This window comes from Octopus sinensis, linkage group LG18 (assembly GCF_006345805.1).
Source record: "Octopus sinensis linkage group LG18, ASM634580v1, whole genome shotgun sequence".
NCBI classification, from domain to species: Eukaryota; Metazoa; Mollusca; class Cephalopoda; order Octopoda; family Octopodidae; genus Octopus; species Octopus sinensis.
The window spans coordinates 53,398,440-53,418,321 of NC_043014.1; the positions used below are offsets into that span (position 1 = coordinate 53,398,440).

General features: G+C 40.5%; 1 protein-coding gene across 1 annotated transcript in view; it reads left to right on the forward strand.

The window, feature by feature from the left end:
• Window positions 1-19,882, forward strand: part of LOC115221497 (glycerol kinase) — a 33,984-nt gene that overhangs the window by 13,080 nt on the left and 1,022 nt on the right. Inside the window, exons 3-14 of the mRNA XM_036510605.1 lie at window positions 1,268-1,374; window positions 6,464-6,541; window positions 8,412-8,491; window positions 9,689-9,826; window positions 11,318-11,427; window positions 12,517-12,619; window positions 13,568-13,635; window positions 15,277-15,319; window positions 16,075-16,155; window positions 17,349-17,427; window positions 17,944-18,040; window positions 19,751-19,866. Coding sequence (XP_036366498.1) covers window positions 1,268-1,374; window positions 6,464-6,541; window positions 8,412-8,491; window positions 9,689-9,826; window positions 11,318-11,427; window positions 12,517-12,619; window positions 13,568-13,635; window positions 15,277-15,319; window positions 16,075-16,155; window positions 17,349-17,427; window positions 17,944-18,040; window positions 19,751-19,866 — 1,100 coding nt within the window. The remainder of the gene's footprint in view (window positions 1-1,267; window positions 1,375-6,463; window positions 6,542-8,411; window positions 8,492-9,688; window positions 9,827-11,317; window positions 11,428-12,516; window positions 12,620-13,567; window positions 13,636-15,276; window positions 15,320-16,074; window positions 16,156-17,348; window positions 17,428-17,943; window positions 18,041-19,750; window positions 19,867-19,882) is intronic.

Here is a 19,882-nt window from a genome sequence, read left to right on the forward strand (position 1 = left end):
ACTGGTGTCTATATATGAGCACACACTCACACACACACACTGCTTGTTATCATCTTGAATGCCTCTGTCTCTAATCTGTTATCAGGCCCTGAAGTGTCTCATGTGAGCTGCCCTACATCCAACATTAGGATGTATTGTAAGACCTCTTCAGTCTTGGGATCTAACCCTAACTCCTCCTCTCTTCTTTCGACTTCTGTTGCCACAAATCTTTTCCACTGTCCACCTACAATAATGTTTCGTCCAGCAGAGGGTGGGGTGTCTCTGGCCCCATATGAAACGGTGAGGCTGAAATGGCCCTGTCGATTGTCGTTATGTTGGGAGCTGTGCATCACTGGTGCTGCTAACGACTCCCTGAATTCCCTGCTATGCTTTCGGAATGCCTGCCTCCTCTACTTATTTGGTTACCAAGGTATTAAAAGCTTTCGACTCTGAGGGGATCCTTGTAACCATTTGAAAGCAATTCATGGATTCTTTTACTGCTAAACCTGCCTTTGTGCATTTGTGACCAGCAAACTCAATCTTTTGTGCTGACATTGGGTGTACACCAAATAGAATTTCTCCCTGCTCCTTTTCTGTATATCTACAATAGCTCATACCCAGGGGCCTGTCCTCCACCTTGCAAACTAAACCTTTGTCTTTGCCCAGATTTCCTTTTTTTACTTTGAAACCCCTTCAGTTTTAGGTTTTGCTTCCACTCAAGGAAATTCTTTGACCGATTCACCTGTGAGAACCAAGTCAAGAACACACAGCTCCCACAGACAACCAGTCTTCAACTCTTCTGCTTTGTCCCAGAGAACTGTGATTCAGAAGAGGGAACTCAGAACGAAGCTGTGAATTGATGGCATCTCTGTACATAACTCTTACAAACCATTCCTCAACACCAAGTTTTCTTACTGACCACCAGAACCGCCCCCCCCATCCCTCTGTTATCCTGTATTATATCAAAAGTCGACATGAGTTTCAGCTCAGGTTGTGTTATTCACAGCTGTCATAAAATCCCCATCCTGGGGCAAAACTCAGGAGTGGACAGTCAACTTTTGATACAATAAACTTAAATCTGGGCACTCAACCCAATGTATTGAGTTCCGTATCAGACAATATTTGTCCCCTTATAAAATATACTTTTTAATCCTATTTCACAACTTTTACATTACTCTCTTTTTTCCTTCCGTGTGCACACACACACACACACACACGCATGCGTGCACATACCTGAACGTAGCGTTTCCTCCCCCTCGCTAACTCGTTGCTCTCCCTCTTCTTGCAGCTGGGTGGAGCAGAATCCCAATGAAATCCTGCAGTCTGTAATTACTTGTTTGTCCAAAGCTGTTGAAAACCTGAAAGCCTTGAATATAAATGTTGCGGATTTAAAAGGTAAGCACATGCAATTAATTTCTTCGTTTGAGGGCCTTAATTGATAGAGGTGTGCCTGTGTGAGGGTGTGGAGGATTTCACTTTTGCCTTTAATGTTGTTCCGTCTCTCATTTGAAATATAATTAATTATTAAGGATTTTGCAATCAAAGTCATTATTATCTTGACCACTTCTGTTGAGGGAGTCTAAAACAATAGCAGCAATCCTGATCTAGCAGAGTTACAATTAAAGGCCTTCCAACCATGACTATCCTGTTTTATGTTTACCTTTTTTTTTCTTTTTTTTTTTTGGCAGACATAGTGTATCTGGAACTCCATTATTCAATATATTCTTTATTTCTTAAAGCTTACAGAGTGTGGTTTCAGGGAGATTTCACTGCTACTTCTAGCAGGTCGTGTCACTACAGAGTTTTCTTTGTTGGCAGGAGTGGTTTTCTAATTGCATTTCGCATATAAAACAGATCTCCAAACACCTGAGATATTTGGTATGGAACTGCACTGACCAGGTTGCCTGCAGCTAAACTGGTCCCTGTTTAAAAGGGTGAGGGAGCCCAGCTGTACTGAAACTACCCCATGTCAGGGTGGTGACCCCGGCTGTCATTGCTGAAGGAAAAGATGAAGACAAACGGAGGCAGACCATGGGCGTCCCTCTGCGTCTGAACAGACTCCCCAGTTACCTCACCAGGGTTCTGCTACAGACAAGGGCCTTGAATACCTGGCTCCCCTGCACATTGGTCTCCTGATTCTTCTTCTCATTAACTAAATTCATTAATGAATGGCTCCAGGATGAAGAAGAGAGTTTGGAACACTCTTAACAACAAGAAAATACTGAGAGCTACCTTTTAATCAGATGCAGACCGGCATTGGCAACCACTCCAAGATGCTTAAGGCTTAAAACCTGTGCTTTCTATTTTAAAAATGTGTTGGGGATTTCATTGAGGGTCATGCTTGGCTGGTTTAGTGCAAATCTCTATACAGAAGAAGCCAGCACATTTAACTTGGCTAGCAACTAATATATATATATATATATATATATATATGATGATGATGATGAAAGAAGACTGAACAAGAGAGAGCTTATGTGCATTGCTCTCTTTTCTTTTTCTAACCCCTATTTCAATGCTCCAAGAGAAATTGCTGCCAACTGGTTGATCACCATTAAAAGATTACTTGTCCATCATAATCCAGTTCATTCACATCTGATGCAGAATGCCAAAAAACATCCTTTCAACTTGTAACTTCGTCTGATTATTTGCACACACAATAAAAAACTAAAAATAGTTTTGAAAATCAGGACAATTTCTCACTCTCTTTTTTTCAAACTATACTCTGGCCCCTAGAGGCAGTACTGTCCATCTTGAGAAGCACTGATGTGGAGGCTCCCTTAATCTCCTTCAAATTATCCTTATTGTCTTAAACAGGGCTGAGGAATTAATCAGAAAGAATTCTTGAATAAAATCAGAAACTCTGACATAAAAAAAACCAGACACTAATTTGACTAATTTTACCGATACTAATGTTTTGATCCAGACATGTAACTCCCAATCAATTGGTCGAGTGCCCTTCTTTCGTTTGTCCACTCACTCGTATGAATATATTACAGGAGGTTACTTATCTGGCCAGTCATAGAGTGACCAATGGTTTCACATCCATAAAGCACTTGGCCTTGTAAACAACTCGTTAGATTCCAGTGACCATGGACATAGAACCTCTCTTCAAACAGAAGATAGAAAACCATTATGGTCAGTTAATTTTGTAAACAAAGATAATCTGCCTGAGCCTTAAGTGGGGAAGGCGATGACCCCTTCCCCCCCCCCCTTAGTCTTGTAGATGAGTCGTCTACAAGGCTAAGCACTTTATGGATGCGAAACCATTGGTCACTCTATAACTGACCAGATGAGTAACCTCCTCTAAGTACATCCCTGCTCTGGCATTTAGACTGTGCTTCTTTTTCAGATGTATGATCCACTGACGAGGTATATATGTGTGTGTGTGTATATATATATATATACATGTGTGTGTATATATATATATATACATGTGTGTGTATATATATATATATATATACATGTGTGTATATATATATATATACATGTGTGTGTATATATATATATATCAATGATTTAGGAGGGGTTTTATTATCTGGGCTGATACTGTTTTGGCTCTGTGTTAAGTTCCAGTTAATGGCTAACCACAACAATCAGTATATAACATTTGTGACTACATTTAGTTGTTAGTCACTCTGTGAATTCATCCAATGGCTAATTCCAGGTTCTCTTTGCTGGACAGTAAAAATTGTCTGGAGAGTTTAATAATAATAATAATAATGATGATGGTGAGTATGGAGACCTGTACATCAAGAAAATGTCTGTGTGCACACACGACAGAGTGTAAGCACTGTGAGAGAAGTGTTAGACATAAGAAGCATCAGATGTGGCGTGCAAGAGAGACGTTTGCATTGCTAGGGTCATGTACTGTGGATGGATGAGGAGAGCTGTGTGAAGAAGTGCCACTCCCAAACAGTGGAGACCCAGGAAGACATGGGATGTGTTGGTGAAGCTTGACCTTCAAACGTTGGGCCTCACAGAGGCAATGACAAAAGACCGAAACCTCTGGAGGTTTGCTATGACTGAGAAGACCCGGCAAGGAAAGTGAGATCACAGCTGTAACCTACACCAGTGTTGCATAACCAGCCCACTTAACAAAAGTACCTTGGATCGTAGGGTGACTTACCGTGCCTGAGGAGACTTATTGAGTCAAGTACATCAACATCAGCAATATCAAAATCAAATCAAATGGAAATTGTAGTTGTGACCCCCATGCCGGTGGCACATAAAAGGCACCATCCAATCATGGTTAATGCCAACTCCTGTGGCCCCTGTGCCAGTGGCATGTAAAAAATCACCCGCTACACTCTCACAGTGGTTGGCATTAGGAAGGGCAACCAGCTGTAGAAACACTGCCAGATCAAGACTGGAGCCTGGAGCAGCCTTCTGGCTTCCCAGACCCCATCAAACCGTCCAACCCATGCCAGCATGGAAAATGGACGTTAAACGATGATGATGATGATGATGATACAGCATAACATGCTGTCTATAACTGTAGAATAAATTTTACAGATGTCCAAGTCTCCAAACTCTTTATTATTATTTGTGTGTGAAAGGATTATTTATTTATTAAAACCAATTTTCCCTTTCGACTCCTTTCTAACAAAATCTTCTACTTTTCAAAAGAAATCTGGGCTACTTTTTTTTCGGAACCTGATCTGGCAGCCCTGCATCTGTTGGATGGATTAAAGTACATTTAACAGGGGCATCGACACCCGTCAGGCAGGCAGGCAGTGTGTGTGGGTGTGCTGTGTGGATATAGGCTTTATAACAGATCTTTGGTTTTCTTTAATAAGCAAATCCACACCTACATGATATAAGGGAGGGAGGGGGGTTGAGCTAGCAAGGCAGACTCTAGGTAGTCACTCAACCTGCTAGAAACACCAACCAAATCCCCTTGAATCGCATCTTACTATCTTTAAAAAGCAAGAACACAGTGAAGAATGCAGTCCTAAATATAGAAAAAAAAAGATATGGTCTTGGATTATGAGGTATGCTCAATCAGGCTCGACCTGGGGCTAAATAAGCATATTATTGTTTTGTCCCAACCCAGGTCAATTCACATGGATTAAACAACCAAAAAAAGCATTTCTGCTACGACCGTTCCTTCTGTCGGTATACCAACATCTATATGGCAGTATATGATTTGAGGAAGATTCAGCTTCTATTTCTAGCAGGTCAACTGACCTCGTAGAGGCTTCCATATTGGCTCAATTAAGATGCTAGGATGTAAGCCAAGAGAGATTTAGCTGTTTTGGCAAGTTGATTGACCCCTTGGGTAGAGAAAAGGGGCTTTTCACTCTTCCCCACACCCGCTCCCCTAAGAAATTACAAAAGTCGTTTCACATTTGAAGAGAGAAAAATCAGTTTTCTAATTAAGTTTTAAAAAAGGTTGAACCACGCTAATCACCATAATCATCAAAGTTGTTGGTGAGATTAACAGATCAGCTTAATTCTATTCTGAAGAATAATTTCAATGAAATAATAAAGTTTATACTTCCTTATTTATTATTATTATTATTTTTATTATTATTATTATTATTATTATTATTATTATTTTTATTATTATTATTATTATTATTATTATTATTAAGGCAGTGAGCTGCTGCCAGAATCGTTAGCACGCTGGGCGAAATGCTGAGCTGTATTTTGTCTGCCGCTATGTTCTGTGTTCAAACTCCGCCCAGGTCGACTTTGCCTTTCATCCTTTCGGGGTCGATAAATTATGTACCAGTGAAACAGTGGGGTCAGTGTAATCGACTTGTCCCCTTCCCGCAAATTTCAGGCCTTGTGCCTACAGCAGAAAGGATTGTTATTATTATTAACAACTCTCATTTTCCCATGTTTGTATGAGTCGCAGATTATATTGAGCCAAATTGCTTCCGGCTGGATGCCTTTGCAGTCACCAACCTTCACCTATTTCTCCATGGCCAGACATGGTCTTCATGCAAGCCTGGATGCAAACCCTGCGTGTATGACAGTGGTGCTCATTTACAACCAACACAAGATGTGAAGATGAAGAGACACCCAACCACCCCACCCCCTCCTCAACAGGGGTTGGCATGTCTGGTTTGGAAAGCCTGATGAAGAGGCTTCCACAATATCTTATCATAACTAATTAAGTAATTGCTCAGAACGGTTGGAACGACAGACCAAGTGACCTGGACATTTCTGATACCAACTATATTTCTGTTTTTGCTGGATTACATTTTTTTTTTCTTTCTTTTTAGTCCTAAATTACGGTAGAGCTCGTTTGGAACGATTTTAATACCAACACCCCCACCACCACCCCCTGAAGTTGTCCTCAGTCGTATGAGACACAGATTCCTGCTTTAAAGTTCTGTAAATTAAAACCTTCCATCATGTTGATATGTTCCAATCACAAATTCTTCATTAATTTAAAACTTAATTGGAACGAAAATAATGTAATTAAACAGAAATACGCTACAAAGAAGGATTCATTAAACTTTATATTTCCTTTCAGCGATTGGCATCACTAACCAACGAGAAACAACCATTCTCTGGGACAAACTCACTGGTAAACCCCTCTTCAATGCCATCGGTACGTCCACCTCACACCCTTTTTTTTGTATTTTTGCTCTTTTGTTGATTGCTATTACACCAGTATTAATTATCTTTTCGTTTAAACTGTTTAAGCTCTGTAATTGCATTTATCAAATGCAAACAATTAACAGATTAATTAGAGCCTTGGACAACCATATTTTGTAGGATTTTGTCCCAGCTGAATTCAAATCTTACCAGGGTCACCTTTGCCTTTAAGCATGATTTGAGTTGATAAAGTACCAGTCAAGTACTGGGGATCACTTCTGCTATCTCTCTCTCTCTCTCTCTCACACGAAATCGGTAATGCTGTCCATGTGCCTCTCCCATAACAAGACTTCAAACAATCACTGAAATGCTACACCAGGTGGCGGGGTACATTGCTGTCCCTTCTATGAAATGGACCTTGTTTTCCTAAAACAAGGATTAGGAAAGATGAAATTGCATTTATCACTTAAACAGGGTTGCTTTTTTAGGGGGGAGGGTTCTTTCCTCTGACCTGACAGCAATCCCTGAGTTATCATTTCTTATTCCCTCCTTACCACCCACATCAGAAGCCCAGGAAACCATCTCAAAATAAATAACAAAAAAGAGAAGAAAAAATCGTTTATCATTTGTTGTTAATCAATATTAATTTCTAATTAAGGTTGGTGGATTGACTGATTAATCAGTTTGGAACGAATGCTTTGCAGTATTTCATTTCAGCCCTTAATGTTCTGAGTTGAACTCCCATTGAGGTCAATAATGTCTTTCATCCTTCCAAGGGTCAATAAGATACAATACCAGTTAAATACTGGGGCTGATAGTCAAGTGTTCCTCTTTTCCAAAAGAGTGATGGAAGGCAGAATTGTTGGAGCATCAGGAAAATGCTAAGTGGCATTTCTTCTGGCTCGTTACACTCTGAGTTCAAATCCTGCTGAGGCCAACTTGATTTTCTGTATCTTCTTTGCTTTCGTAAAATAATTCTGTGATTAGGGGTCAGGAGAATCAACAAACCCCTTCCTTTTAAAATTGTAGGTTTTGTGTTGAAATTTAGAAGAAATTATTTTTGCAATATCAGAGTGAATGTATTGTGGTACTTATGTTCAGAGTTCTAATGCTTTCAAATCCACTGTGCATTTCATTCCTCCTGGGTCAATAAAAACAAATACCAGTGAGTAAATATATTAGGGGTCTAACCTAGACATAAGGCCATGGAGTTGATTCAATGAAGCCTAGTACCTGAGTGGTTCTGGGATTAATTTTTCATCCCCAGAAAGATAAAAAGTAAAACTGTTTTCAGTGGGATTTGAACCCAGAACATGACACAATGCCATGGAAATGTTTCCCCTTTCCCTACCCCACCCCTCTAACATCCTGTTTTGTTGCAGAGTTCCCTTGTTTTTTTTATTTGTGTGACTGGCATGTGCCTCCCGTTGTCCCTTAACTCTGACTGACATTGGAATACTGAAGCCCTGCCATAATTAGCTTGGATCCTTAAGGACTTCTCCTTAGAAACAGGGCTTGCGAGGGGGACAGAATCTGGATTCAGAGAGCAAAGAGCTGGAACAAATCTCTCGAGTCGGTTCCACCATTTTTACTACCCTTAACTGTTTATTGATTGACCCCCACTCCTGCCATGACTCTCACTACTGAAGGCTGAAAGACAAAGTTGTTGACTTGGATTTCTGCTTAGAGCTCAGAGAACTGAAACAAAAGCCGCAAGACATTCCATCCAATACTCTTGTGACTCTGCCAGTTCATCACCCTTAATCCACCCTGATACCAGTAATATATTGCTTCTCAATTCACTTGGCCCTTGTGTCCCCCTCTAATTGTGTGGTTCTGTGCCAAACTGTGAAACCTCATTCTTGTTTTTCTTTTCTTTCCAGTCTGGCTGGACATGAGGACGTCTGCTACGGTCAACAAATTATTGGCAAACATCCCAGACAACGACAAAGATGTCTTAAGGGTGAGTCAGCTCGGTTCTGATATGGAAGGGGTTATCGTCCGTTCGTGTGGCTGTGGGGTTAACAACTTGGCTTCCTAATCGTGTGCTTCCACGTTCAATCCACCAAACTGCTCACATGCTCTTCTGCCATAGTCTGGATTCAGTCAAAGATTCGTGGGCAAAATCAGTAGAAGGAGGAGTGCTGAAGCCCATCAAGTGCCTAAGTCCACCACAAAGTCCAGTCCTTATTGCTGTGTGATGGCTTCTGAACTTCAATGACCCTGAGAGCTTTTCTAGCAGAACACAAGGCCCCTGGTAGGGCCTCCCAAACTGGACAGGTCAAACAATGGAGGCCAGACTAATATGGATGATCCCTTCCCAAGGGTAAAAATGGGTTTGTATAGGGCCAACACCCTTATCTAGGTAAAAAAAAAAAAGGCAAAGTTACAGGAGCATCAATGTTGATTCAGAACCAACATGAATGGGGAGGTGGGGGGGCTTAAAGGACAAAATGGGGAAGAGTGGAGGGAAGTTGTCCCTGGTCCATGTTCTGCAGGGAGCAAAAGTAAAATACTGTGGGGCGGAGAGCAGAATCAGAAGAATGACTAATGAAATACCTTGTGGTAGTTATACACCCCGTTGCACTCAAGTCCACTTTGTCTTTCTTCCAAGGCTGATAACAGAGTGAGTATGATGAGAGAGTGAGGCAAAGCCTTGAACCAGGGGTCCCAGCAGCAGTTCAGAGCCTGGAACCAGTTACGGAATCTTGGTTGAATGAGAAAAATAATTTTAAAAAAGATGTTGGTGATGTGTCAAGGCTGTTCTTGTTTAGCATCCCCTCTACCCCACCCTTACACACACACACTTCCAGTTCAGCTTTCATTAAGCAGGCTCTGATCTGCTTGATCAGAGCTGACCCTGGGCTGAACAACAACAACATTGCCATCTGTTTGATGGTTGGGTGGCTTAAGGGGTATCACCACCACTTATCCAAATTAAAAGGGCATTTACACACACACAGGCTATCACCTAAAATATTACTTTCCCAGTTAGAATTATCAGTGTCCCTTTTTTGGATTAGTCTCATACATCCCTCATCTAGTCCCCCTGTAATCCCATAGTCCCTGCCCATAGCCTTCCATTCTAACCCCAGTATTCTGTGGTACCTTGCTTCTAAAGTAGCTCCCTCTTTTCTCACTGAATCCCTATTTGTTCCAGCCCCAGTGTGGTTTGCCTGTCACAACATACTTCAGTGCCCTCAAAATCCGGTGGTTGCTCGACAACGTTCCAGAAGTGAAAGCTGCTCTCAAAGAAAAACGCTGCCTCTTTGGCACAGTCGACTCCTGGTTGCTTTGGGTGAGGAACTGCACTTTTATTGGTTTTCTCTTTTTTATTCTTATTTCTTTTGCATTTGTTTAATTGATTCTCGTTTAAAGGAAAAAAGTTCATTTAGGGAAGCAGAAATAATTACAAAAGTCAACTGCACTTGAGTGGAGGGAGAGTGACACTCGAGAAGAGTTCTTTCAAAGGATCAGTAGATGGGAGACTGTATGCGTACATGTGTGCATGTATGCAAGCTCACATGTATATATATACATGTGTTTGTACACATGTGTGTGAATGTTGTTGTTCAGTGCAAAGTCGGCTCTGACTGAGCAGACCTTTGATCAGACATTCCAAGCATGGCCATCCCATCTAAGAATAGTCCACTCCTGATTAGACTATCCTACATGTCATTGTCTTTTTAAGATGGGTGTAATGCGAGGAAGACTGTTATTTGGCTGTTATTTCTAGTGGGTGAAATGACCTTGGAGAGACACCCTTGTCCGTTTCTGTGGTAATAATGGTCTATTGTAAGGGAACAACCATCGCAGACGAGATCTGTCTCTGAATCCTCTGCCCAATGTTGAATCTGCTAAAGACGGATTCTCAACAGGATGGTCACTATCTTTGATCTGCTCAGTGGAAACTGACCTGGAAACAAACAAACGACTGTGTACTTGAGTCTGGGGTTCAATACTGAAACAATCCTTGTCTGCATTCTTGCTTTCTCTGGACGATTTCAGTTCAACACTTTACAAAGTCAACAGTCATTTGTTTATATATATATATATATATACATACACATAATTTTATATATATACATATATATATATATATAATGTCAATGGCTATAGCACTCCATCGGTTGTGATGTAAGTTCCAGTTGGTCGGATCAATGGAACAGCTTGCTCATGGAATTAACATAAAAGTGGCTGAGTACTCCTCAGACACGTGTCCCTTAACATAGTTCCGAGGGTGATTCAGCATAACACAGATCGTTACTCAGCTGATCCTTTCAGTCACGGGTTCTACACATTCTGGCCAACTGAGTAGAATGGAGCAACGTGGAAATAAAGTGTCTTGCTCAAGGACACAGGCGCTCCACCAGGAATCGAACTCACAATCTATACACACACACATATATATATATATTGTATATACAGACATATGTATTGTAAAAACAACCTCATTGCCCTCATCTTCATTAGATGTTTCATCTTAGCTTTGGATTAAACCCAAAGCTTGAATTTCTAAATTTTGTTTATTCCATTCTTCTTTGTTTTCTTCTTTGTTTTCTTCTTTGTTTGAGTTGGTGAATTAGTGTTGTTGTTGTTGTTGTTGTCTTGTTCTGTATTTCTTTTACTACTTTTTCTTCTCTTCCTTTGCCTTTCTTCTTTGTTTTTCTCCTTCTTTCTTCTTCTTCCTTCTGTCTTTAATTCCGTGGGCAAAAGGGAGAGTGAGAGTGGAGTGGAGTGGAGTCTCGACTCGACTGAGTATAGTGTGTTTGTTATTCACCCCCCACAGAACCTGACCGGAGGAGTGAAAGGCGGGAAGCACTTGACGGACGTCACCAATGCCAGCCGAACAATGTTGATGAATATTCATGCCCTTCGCTGGGACGAAAAACTCTGCAGGTAGGGCCATTTCTGGATTGGTTGGATCAGTTCTGTGCATTTGTGACTTGATATGTGTTTGGTTTCGTTGCTAAATGGAATCCAAGGAGTCTGAGGCAAATCCTCATTACTTCCGCCACCAACACCGTTCTAACCGTTGTTGTTGTGGTTAAGCTGGTAGAATGCTTAGTGGCATTCCATCTGTTCTGAGTTCAAACTCCACCAAGGTCAACTTTGCTTTTCATCTGTTTAGGGTCGTGTTAAGATAAAATGCCAGTTGAGGACTGGGGTTAATGTCATCGACCTCCATCTCAGTCAACACTTGAACGTCAGCCGTGTAGTATTTACTTACTCTGAGTTCAAAATCGATTGAGAGCAAGTTGGCCTTTAAATCTTCCAGGGTTGGTGGGGAGGGGTGGGTGTATATAACCAGTTATCCCCCCCCCACTCCCCTAAAGTTTCAGGCCTTGTGTTGAAAGGATTTGGCAGAATTGCTAAAGCATCAGACAAAAAGCTTAGCAGCATCTCTTCCAGGTCGTGATTTGCTGAGCTCGAATTCTGCTGAGGTCATCTTTGCTTTTCATCATTTCTGGGTTGATAAATGAAAGTACCATTCGAGTACCTGGGTTTCTTGAAGCCTCCACCCCACCCCTCACACTGACCCTTTGCTTTTGTTGGAAACAGAAGGGAATTCAAATTCCAAATGAGTTTTGGTTTCAGCTACTGTAACAGCTTTAGTTGTTAATCCCTTTGTTGTTGTTGTTGATGATGATGGTTTGTGGTGTTGCTTAACCCCAGGTCAGCCTTGATTAAGTAAACCTCTGCTCAGAGAGGTTTCAACTGTGACCATCCAGCCAGACAAATGCACCCAAGATCACATTAACCTGTGTCTTTTTTTTATTTCAAAAACAGGGATTTGAGGGAGATTTTGTTGTGTTTCTGACTGGTTGAGAGAGAGAGAGAAAGCCCTCACATAGCTTGACCATGTAGGGAGTCTCTCTCTCTCTCTGTTGCACAGGCTTGTTGTTGTTGTTGTTGTAGCAGTTTTATAACCCTGTGTTCACCCTGAAGCTCTTTCCAAATGTCACAAGTTCCATTCTCTATTTTCAGTTTCTTTGACATTCCAATGTCTATTCTGCCAGAGATCCATTCTTCCTCTGAAATATTTGGTTACATCAATGATGGTCCATTAAAAGACATACCAATATCTGGGGTAAGAACGTTACTGCTGTTGCTTTGAACATATCTGCCTTTACTTTAAAGTGTGTGTGTCTGTGTGTCCAACAGACTTCAAGGTCCTGAGTTCAGCTCTTACCATATAGCTCTGCATTATTCCTCTCTTCCAGACACATTATCGAGATCCCTTCAATCACTCACTGCTTCCGTCTGTTTGTTTGGACGGAGGCCTTAACAAATAAGCTCACTTCATGCGGTCACCATTAATCCAGTCTTAAAAAAATACAAATAAAAAAAATCTTGCTAATCCCTATTTCTGTCCATCCTTGTTCCAAATATTTAAAGCTGTTGATGGACAGCTATGGTACGTGCACCCTCACAATTTGTATTTCTCATCTGAAACCCCACCATCTTATCCAGAATATTGATCTGCTGGGCAGAGACACGCAACCAAATGAATACCTTCTGCCAGTCACTTACCATTCTCTTCGGTGATTGCTTCTCTTGGCATTGACACACTAAACTTTCACCATCTGACACCTTTATTCAGTAGAATCTCAGCTGACCTCCTCCTCCTCTCTTTCTATGACTTTGGCCACCTTCTTTGAAATTCAATGTCTCTTCTTAGATATGCTTCTAAAATCTCAAAACCATTTCTCAAAGCATGGAACTACTGATCTGCATCAACTGTTAGTTGACAGGAACTACATCCTTCAAAAATTGCAGGCTTCCTGAAATTCTCCAACACCACTCCTGACATGCCTACCCACCCTTTCCTCTTCTGATCTTCACCCTTCTCTACTCCTGTGTCCTATTCTCCCTCCTCTCCCTGTATTTCCTGCTTCCATTACCGTTTTCTTTCTCTCCTTGACTTCTATGTCTGCTCTCTGTCCCCTTTTTTTAGCCTTCTCCAACAAGCTATTGTGCTGCCAAGCACTGTCTACAATAAACTCATTGTCTTGAAATGTTTGTTTGCCTTCCACAGATTCTGGGAGACCAACAGGCGGCCCTTGTCGGTCAGATGTGCTTCAAACAGGGAGATGCCAAAAACACGTATGTTTGCACTTTCGATTTTGGCCTGAATTTGTTTTTTCTCTGAAACGCTTGTTGTTGTTGTTGTTGTTGTTGCAGTTTAACCCCAGGCCGATCTTTTCAGTATGAAAGAAAAGATGTTCCCACCATGACCATCTTGTTTGTTTATTTTGGAGGGCAGGAATGGGGAGCCATTATACAATATCTCCTCTCATTTCTTCAGACAATTTCATGTGACTTGAGGTTGACTGCTATTTCTAGTTGATCGAGTGGCTGCATATAAGCTATCTCTGGTCAACCCAGGTTCTACAGACTTATAACCAAAGATGTTCAGGTTGTGACCTGGCATAGTCTATCTAGGACAACATTACCAAAGAATTCTTCATTTCTTAAGACAATTATATTATTTGGAAAGATATTTCACTGCTATTTCTAGCAGGTTGAACAATCATGTACAGGCTCCCTTGTTGGCTGGTTTCATTGTTTAACCCCAGGTAAAGCTTGGTCAAGCTGGCTTATGATCAGACTTTCCAGTTATGACCATCCTGTTATATTTTCAGATGGCTGATGAATAACTACCCCAATGTGTGACGTGAAATTTGGCTGCTATTTCTAGCCAGTTGAGTCACCGTATAAAGATTCTGTGTCAGCATATTTCATGTGCTGCACCTCTCTGTGGTCCTATTAACTGCTGCCTGGACTGAAGCATCGAGACAGATTTCCTCATTGAGTCTCATTGGTCTGCAAAGACCTGGGAAGAGATCTCGTAGCAAATATGGCTGACTTTTAAGTTAAAATACTTTAGTAGTCCCACAAAGGATTTCATCTGAGTCTGTTGACACCAAAGCATCTTGTGGAGGGGGGGGAACTGTTTTTGACAATAAACTTTAGATTTATTGCATGAGATGTCAGCATTTCTACTGCACAACTGCCACCTGGTGGTGGAGACCCGAGCTTTTAGTACTCAATCTGGCCCAAATATTCTCCGTTTTAGATTCAAACCAGCCAGACTCAGCCTCTCGCACATCTGTGTCGTTCTTTGAATAAACAATCACATCATCAAAATCTTGAAGCCATGAAACAATGTGAATAAATATTATATTTGACAGAATAATCTGTATGCTAACGAGTTATGTACTATAACACCTTTAATTATCGTTTGAGGTTTTACACCTGTCATATAACGAATTGCAGAAGTCCTTAGTGTATCCTTTTCTTTCTGTTTTCATATACAATGACTTGACCCCTTTTTACTCCCATCTTCTCTCTCTTCCAACTGGGGTAACTCTGTACCTCCCGCACAGTAAGACACCTCTTCCTTCGGCCCTCAGTTTCGTCTTTGGAGTTATTTGGTGGATTCACTGGTACCAGTGTCATCTAAAAAGGGATCCAGTCCACTCTGTAAAGGGATTGGTATCAGCAAGGGCCCCCAGCTGTAGGAACCCTGCCAAAGCAGACAGTTTGATGCTGTCCCCTGCTCTTACCAGCTCCCCCTCTTCTCCAACCATTGGACCCATGCCAGCATGCAAAACAGACATTAAATGAGGAAGAATATTCCAGTTTTGCTCAAAGTTCTTCACCAATTTCCATTCTTAACCTTATTCTACCAAATGATGTTGATGTTCACATTGTTGTTAAGATTTTCGTTTTGTTTCCTTTCAGATATGGAACTGGTTGCTTTCTGCTCTACAATACAGGTTCACAGGTGCCATTATTTCTTTAATTACTGTGTTATTCACTTTTTAAATTTAATGGTTCCAGTCATTGGACTGCGACCAAGCTGGGGCATTGCTTTGAAGGGTTTAGCTCAATCACATTGACCTCACTTGACCCCAATTCCTATTCCATTCTGATACTTCTCAATTTCTATTCATCAGATGGCGAGATTTTTTTTTTACCTTTTTATAGTCTAAAGCAGTGGTTCCCAAACTTTTTTGGGCTGCCACCCCCTTGACACCCTGGCCTGCCAACACACACACACACACACACATTATATGTTGGGTTCTTGTATGTTTTCCATCTCCCAAAATCCTGCCCCAAACTCCAAATCACCAGACAATCCACCCCAATTAATCAGGTGCAGTTCTCCATGCCTTCCGCCTGCTGCCACTTGGATATTTTAGCAGATGTCAGACTCTTTCATCAACAACATACTCGTGTCTGTTTGTTTGATCAACTGAACTGCCACCAATTATTGAGTTAATGTCTAACTGGTTGAGTATTCCAAAGGCCCATGGACCATCTTTAATGAACCTGTGCCAGTGTTGGAATCCTGTTGAATTTTTGTTGGGATGCAGTTGGAATAATATTGTCCTTCATTTGCACAGAATGGTTTTAAACAATGGATTTCTCTCTCTCTCCCCTCTCTCTCTCTCTCTCTCTCTCTCTCTCTCTCTCTCTCTCTCTCTCTCCTCTCTCTCTCTCTCTCTCAAACCATTTTGTCTCTCATTTCCATTCCAGCCTGTGGAATCAAAACATGGACTATTAACAACTGTTGCCTATCAAATGGGGAAAAAGAAACCGGTTACTTATGCACTTGAAGTAAGTTTCTTTATCTATTTCTTAAAAAACTGCTCATTTATTATTTGTTGAATGACAACGTAACAGGAATTATGCAATCAACTTCATTAGCTTACAGTTGTTTGTTGTCAGAGTTGGGTGCTTGTGCAACATCTTATAGCTTCTTCAGAGCCATAAAAATGAAGTGTATGTTTCTTTCAGAAAACTGCAAATATACACTATAGAAATATCGTTCCATTATAATATAAAATTTAGCTAACGACAGAAATAAAGAAAATAAAACTCTTTCAGATTAATTTTTATTCTTAAGTTGAAAAATTATTTTTTATTTAAACTTGAAATTTTTTTCTTTGAAAGAATTATAATATTCAGTTTGAGATTTATTTGAAAAAATATATCTTTGTTGTTAAAATTATAATAAAAAAATTTTTAGCTTCTTTTTTTTTTTTTAATCAAATGAATTTAGTCAACATTGATTTCATACAAAAGTCTTTCTTTGAGAAACGTCTGTTAATCCTGATCTGATAATGTTTTCTCCCACATTTTGGTAAAATCATGTGAAGCTCAGTCACCTACAAAAGCGGTAAAAGACAGGGGAATCAATGATTTAATTTTAGCCAAAGTTCATAAAATTTTGTCTCGGTATTTGGTTGGTCCTCTCTTAATATCACAGCTGGCATCCAATTAATTAAATGGCTAATTTTATTGTTCTTTGTTTCAGAACATACCAGTTATAAAATAGGGCATCAAGTTGTGACTCTGTACTTCAAAAAATTAACTTAGTCATTTGATAAACAAAAATCAATAAATTAAGCAATGGGGATCAATATGATCAATCAAAATGCTTGAAGGTTGTACTCCAGCATGGCCACTGTTCAGTATCTGAAACAAGGAGAGGAAGAAAACTCTAGAGTAACTTTTTAGACGGGACATGACTCCAATAAGTTAAAAGGGGGTCGATAAAATGGAGTAAAAAAGATGGGACTCCAGCTTGGCCACAAAGTCCCAAACCCATGACCAGCTGAAATGGTTGACACTTCCAATTTCCTGTGTCTCTCCCTCGTATTCTGCTGTTGAAAAATCCTCTCCTTGTTCCAATTTAATAAAGTCTTTCAGGCAATTATCAGTTGTGGCACTGAACAATCCAAAGACTCAGTCTTTGGTTATAATTAGATCCACTTTCTCATCAGTTCTTCTTTTTCTTTTGATTTTAGGGTGCCATAGCTATTGCTGGGGCCTGCGTCCAGTGGCTGAGAGATAATCTGGGAATTATCAAAGAATCAGCAGAAATTGGTGAGTTGCCACTTCTTTTCACTTTTCTGTTTTCTCTTTTAGAAATTGGTCAAATGTTGGGATTTAAAACCCATTCATAGAGAAAAAGGGAGACTCTGTATGGCTGCTCAATCTTCTAAAAATGACAACTAATTCTCCCTCAAATCACTTCCTTTGAAAAAAGTAAAACGTCACATTACTGTCTTGGATTTCATAAAGTTTGGAACAGTTACAACCGGAAAAGCATAATTATTGAATCTCTCTCATCCCTATTTCTGTAAATGTAGTAAAGCCTGTGCTTTGCTGATGAGGTTCAAATAAGATTGAAACATGTCCAGAGTTGTCTCGTCTACTTCCCAAAATCATAAAGATAACCTTAATCATTGACTTATTAATTTTTTTTAATGTCTTTCTCCCCACGTAATTATTTCTAATTAATTTACAATACTCCTTGCATTGATTATATCAAAACACAGCTTTGTCTAATGGATCTACCTTTGTTTATGAAGCACTGATCCTTATCCTCCTCTTTTATAGAACACCTGGCAAACCAAGTTGATGGCACCCATGGCTGCTACTTTGTTCCAGCATTCTCAGGGCTTTTCTGTCCCCACTGGAAACCCGATGCTCGTGGGTTAGTAATTAATATTTTACTTTTCATTGCTTCTAACTCAATCTCCTCTTCTTTTTTTTTTAACTTTAACCCCTTTTTAATACCAAACCGGCTTAAGGCTGCCTCTAATTTTGATACAATCCTAGTATGATCCCCTAATACTGGTCCCTTAATTCTGACTGCCATTTTCCCCTTTGGGTTAGTCCCCATTACTCCGTAAGGGGCCTAGAACTGGTCTCCTGGTTTCTCTGATGTATTTGTTCCTCCCTGGTCAGGATTCCTCCCTGGTCACTAGGTCCCTTATTTTTGCCAGCAGAGTGGACTGCAGCAACATGAAATGGAGTATCTTGCTCAAGAGCACAACTCCTGGTCCAGTCCAGGAATCCAAACCACAACCTTATGGTCAAGAGTGCAACACCCTTAGCCCCTAAAGCCACCTGCTCCCAGTTGTATTCATCTTGGCTTGACCCTATTCCTGCCAAACTGCTTGACCCTGAGCCTGTCGTACAGAACTTTTCATTTTAAAATCTCCATATTTAAATTGAAACTTTCCATTGTTTAAAAATCTTTTGCTCTCTTCCAAACACCAATAAAGTTATTTCCAAATTCTGAATTATTTTCAAAATTAACTGAAGCCTAATTAGCCGTGTAATGGTCCATTTAGAAAAATAATAAAAAAAAAACGAGCACAAAAGTAGTTGAGTCCCATCATCGAATTGGTTTTGTGTTTCCATAGTGATTGAGCATTGTCTAATTAAAATGAAGGGTGAGGTGAGTGTCAGGAATCTGGGATGTTAACAACAGCTTTGGCCACAGCAGACAGGCTTTCCATTTGATTTGGAATTGGTCGGTCTGGGAGAGAATTCAAAATTGCTACTCTCAGTGCTTGCATTAAAACAAAACCTTTTGGTTAGTCGTGAGGTGTGGACAACAAGAGAAACCCTAACAGATGTTAGGCATCGCTTGCTGCTATGACTGACAGAGCACTGTCTTGCCCTCATTGAGGGCAGCATGCAAATTGCTCACTCTTCAGCTTGTTGTGTGGTTGCTAGAAATAGCAAGTCAAATCTCCCTCAAATACTATTGGCAGGATCACCAATGTGGTTGTTGTTATTTAATCCCAGGTTCACCTCCAATCAAAGGCATCCTTAATTCCAGTTTCTTATTGTCATGTGTTGTGTTAGCTCTCTTGTGGGTTTTGAACTCCTGAACTTGTGTCACCAAGGTAGATTGGGTTCTATGGCCCTTCTCCCTTACACTGGTGGTATATCTGTTAGGAGCAAAAGTTTTTCGTTTGGATCCTCACGGTGATAGGGATAACTGTGAGGATACTGAGGGAGCTTCTAGATGAGTGTTTGATTTGCTAGAAATAACAGCCAAGTCTCCCTGAAATTACATTCTGCCATCTTAGGTAAACAACTGAGACTGGCATACCTTTGACCACAGGTCAGCTGAAGCAGTGTTGACCGGGGGGGGGGGGGTCAAGCCACATATTGGTTAAGGAATGAAGCTAAGACATTATCAGAAAAAGTAGTTCTGAAGTGGGAAGGAGAGAAAAGTTCTTCAAAAGAAGAAATTTGTTTGGTTTTTATTTTTTGGTAAAAAGAGGAAGGACAGAGGGCTGAAGTGTAAAATGGGGGTGGGGTAAGAGTGACCCCAAAAGGTCAACATTGAGATTTAGTGATAAAAACTTGGTGGGGTGTCGCTGATCAGCTTCTTTTTATTTACTAGTTTTTCAGTCTGGCCAAGCTGGGGCACTGCCTTCAAGGGTATAATCGATTACATCAACTTCAGTACTTGTCCTTCTTTTATCAATGTTGCAAGGATGAAAGTTAAAGTCAGCCTAAGCGGAAATCAGTCGCA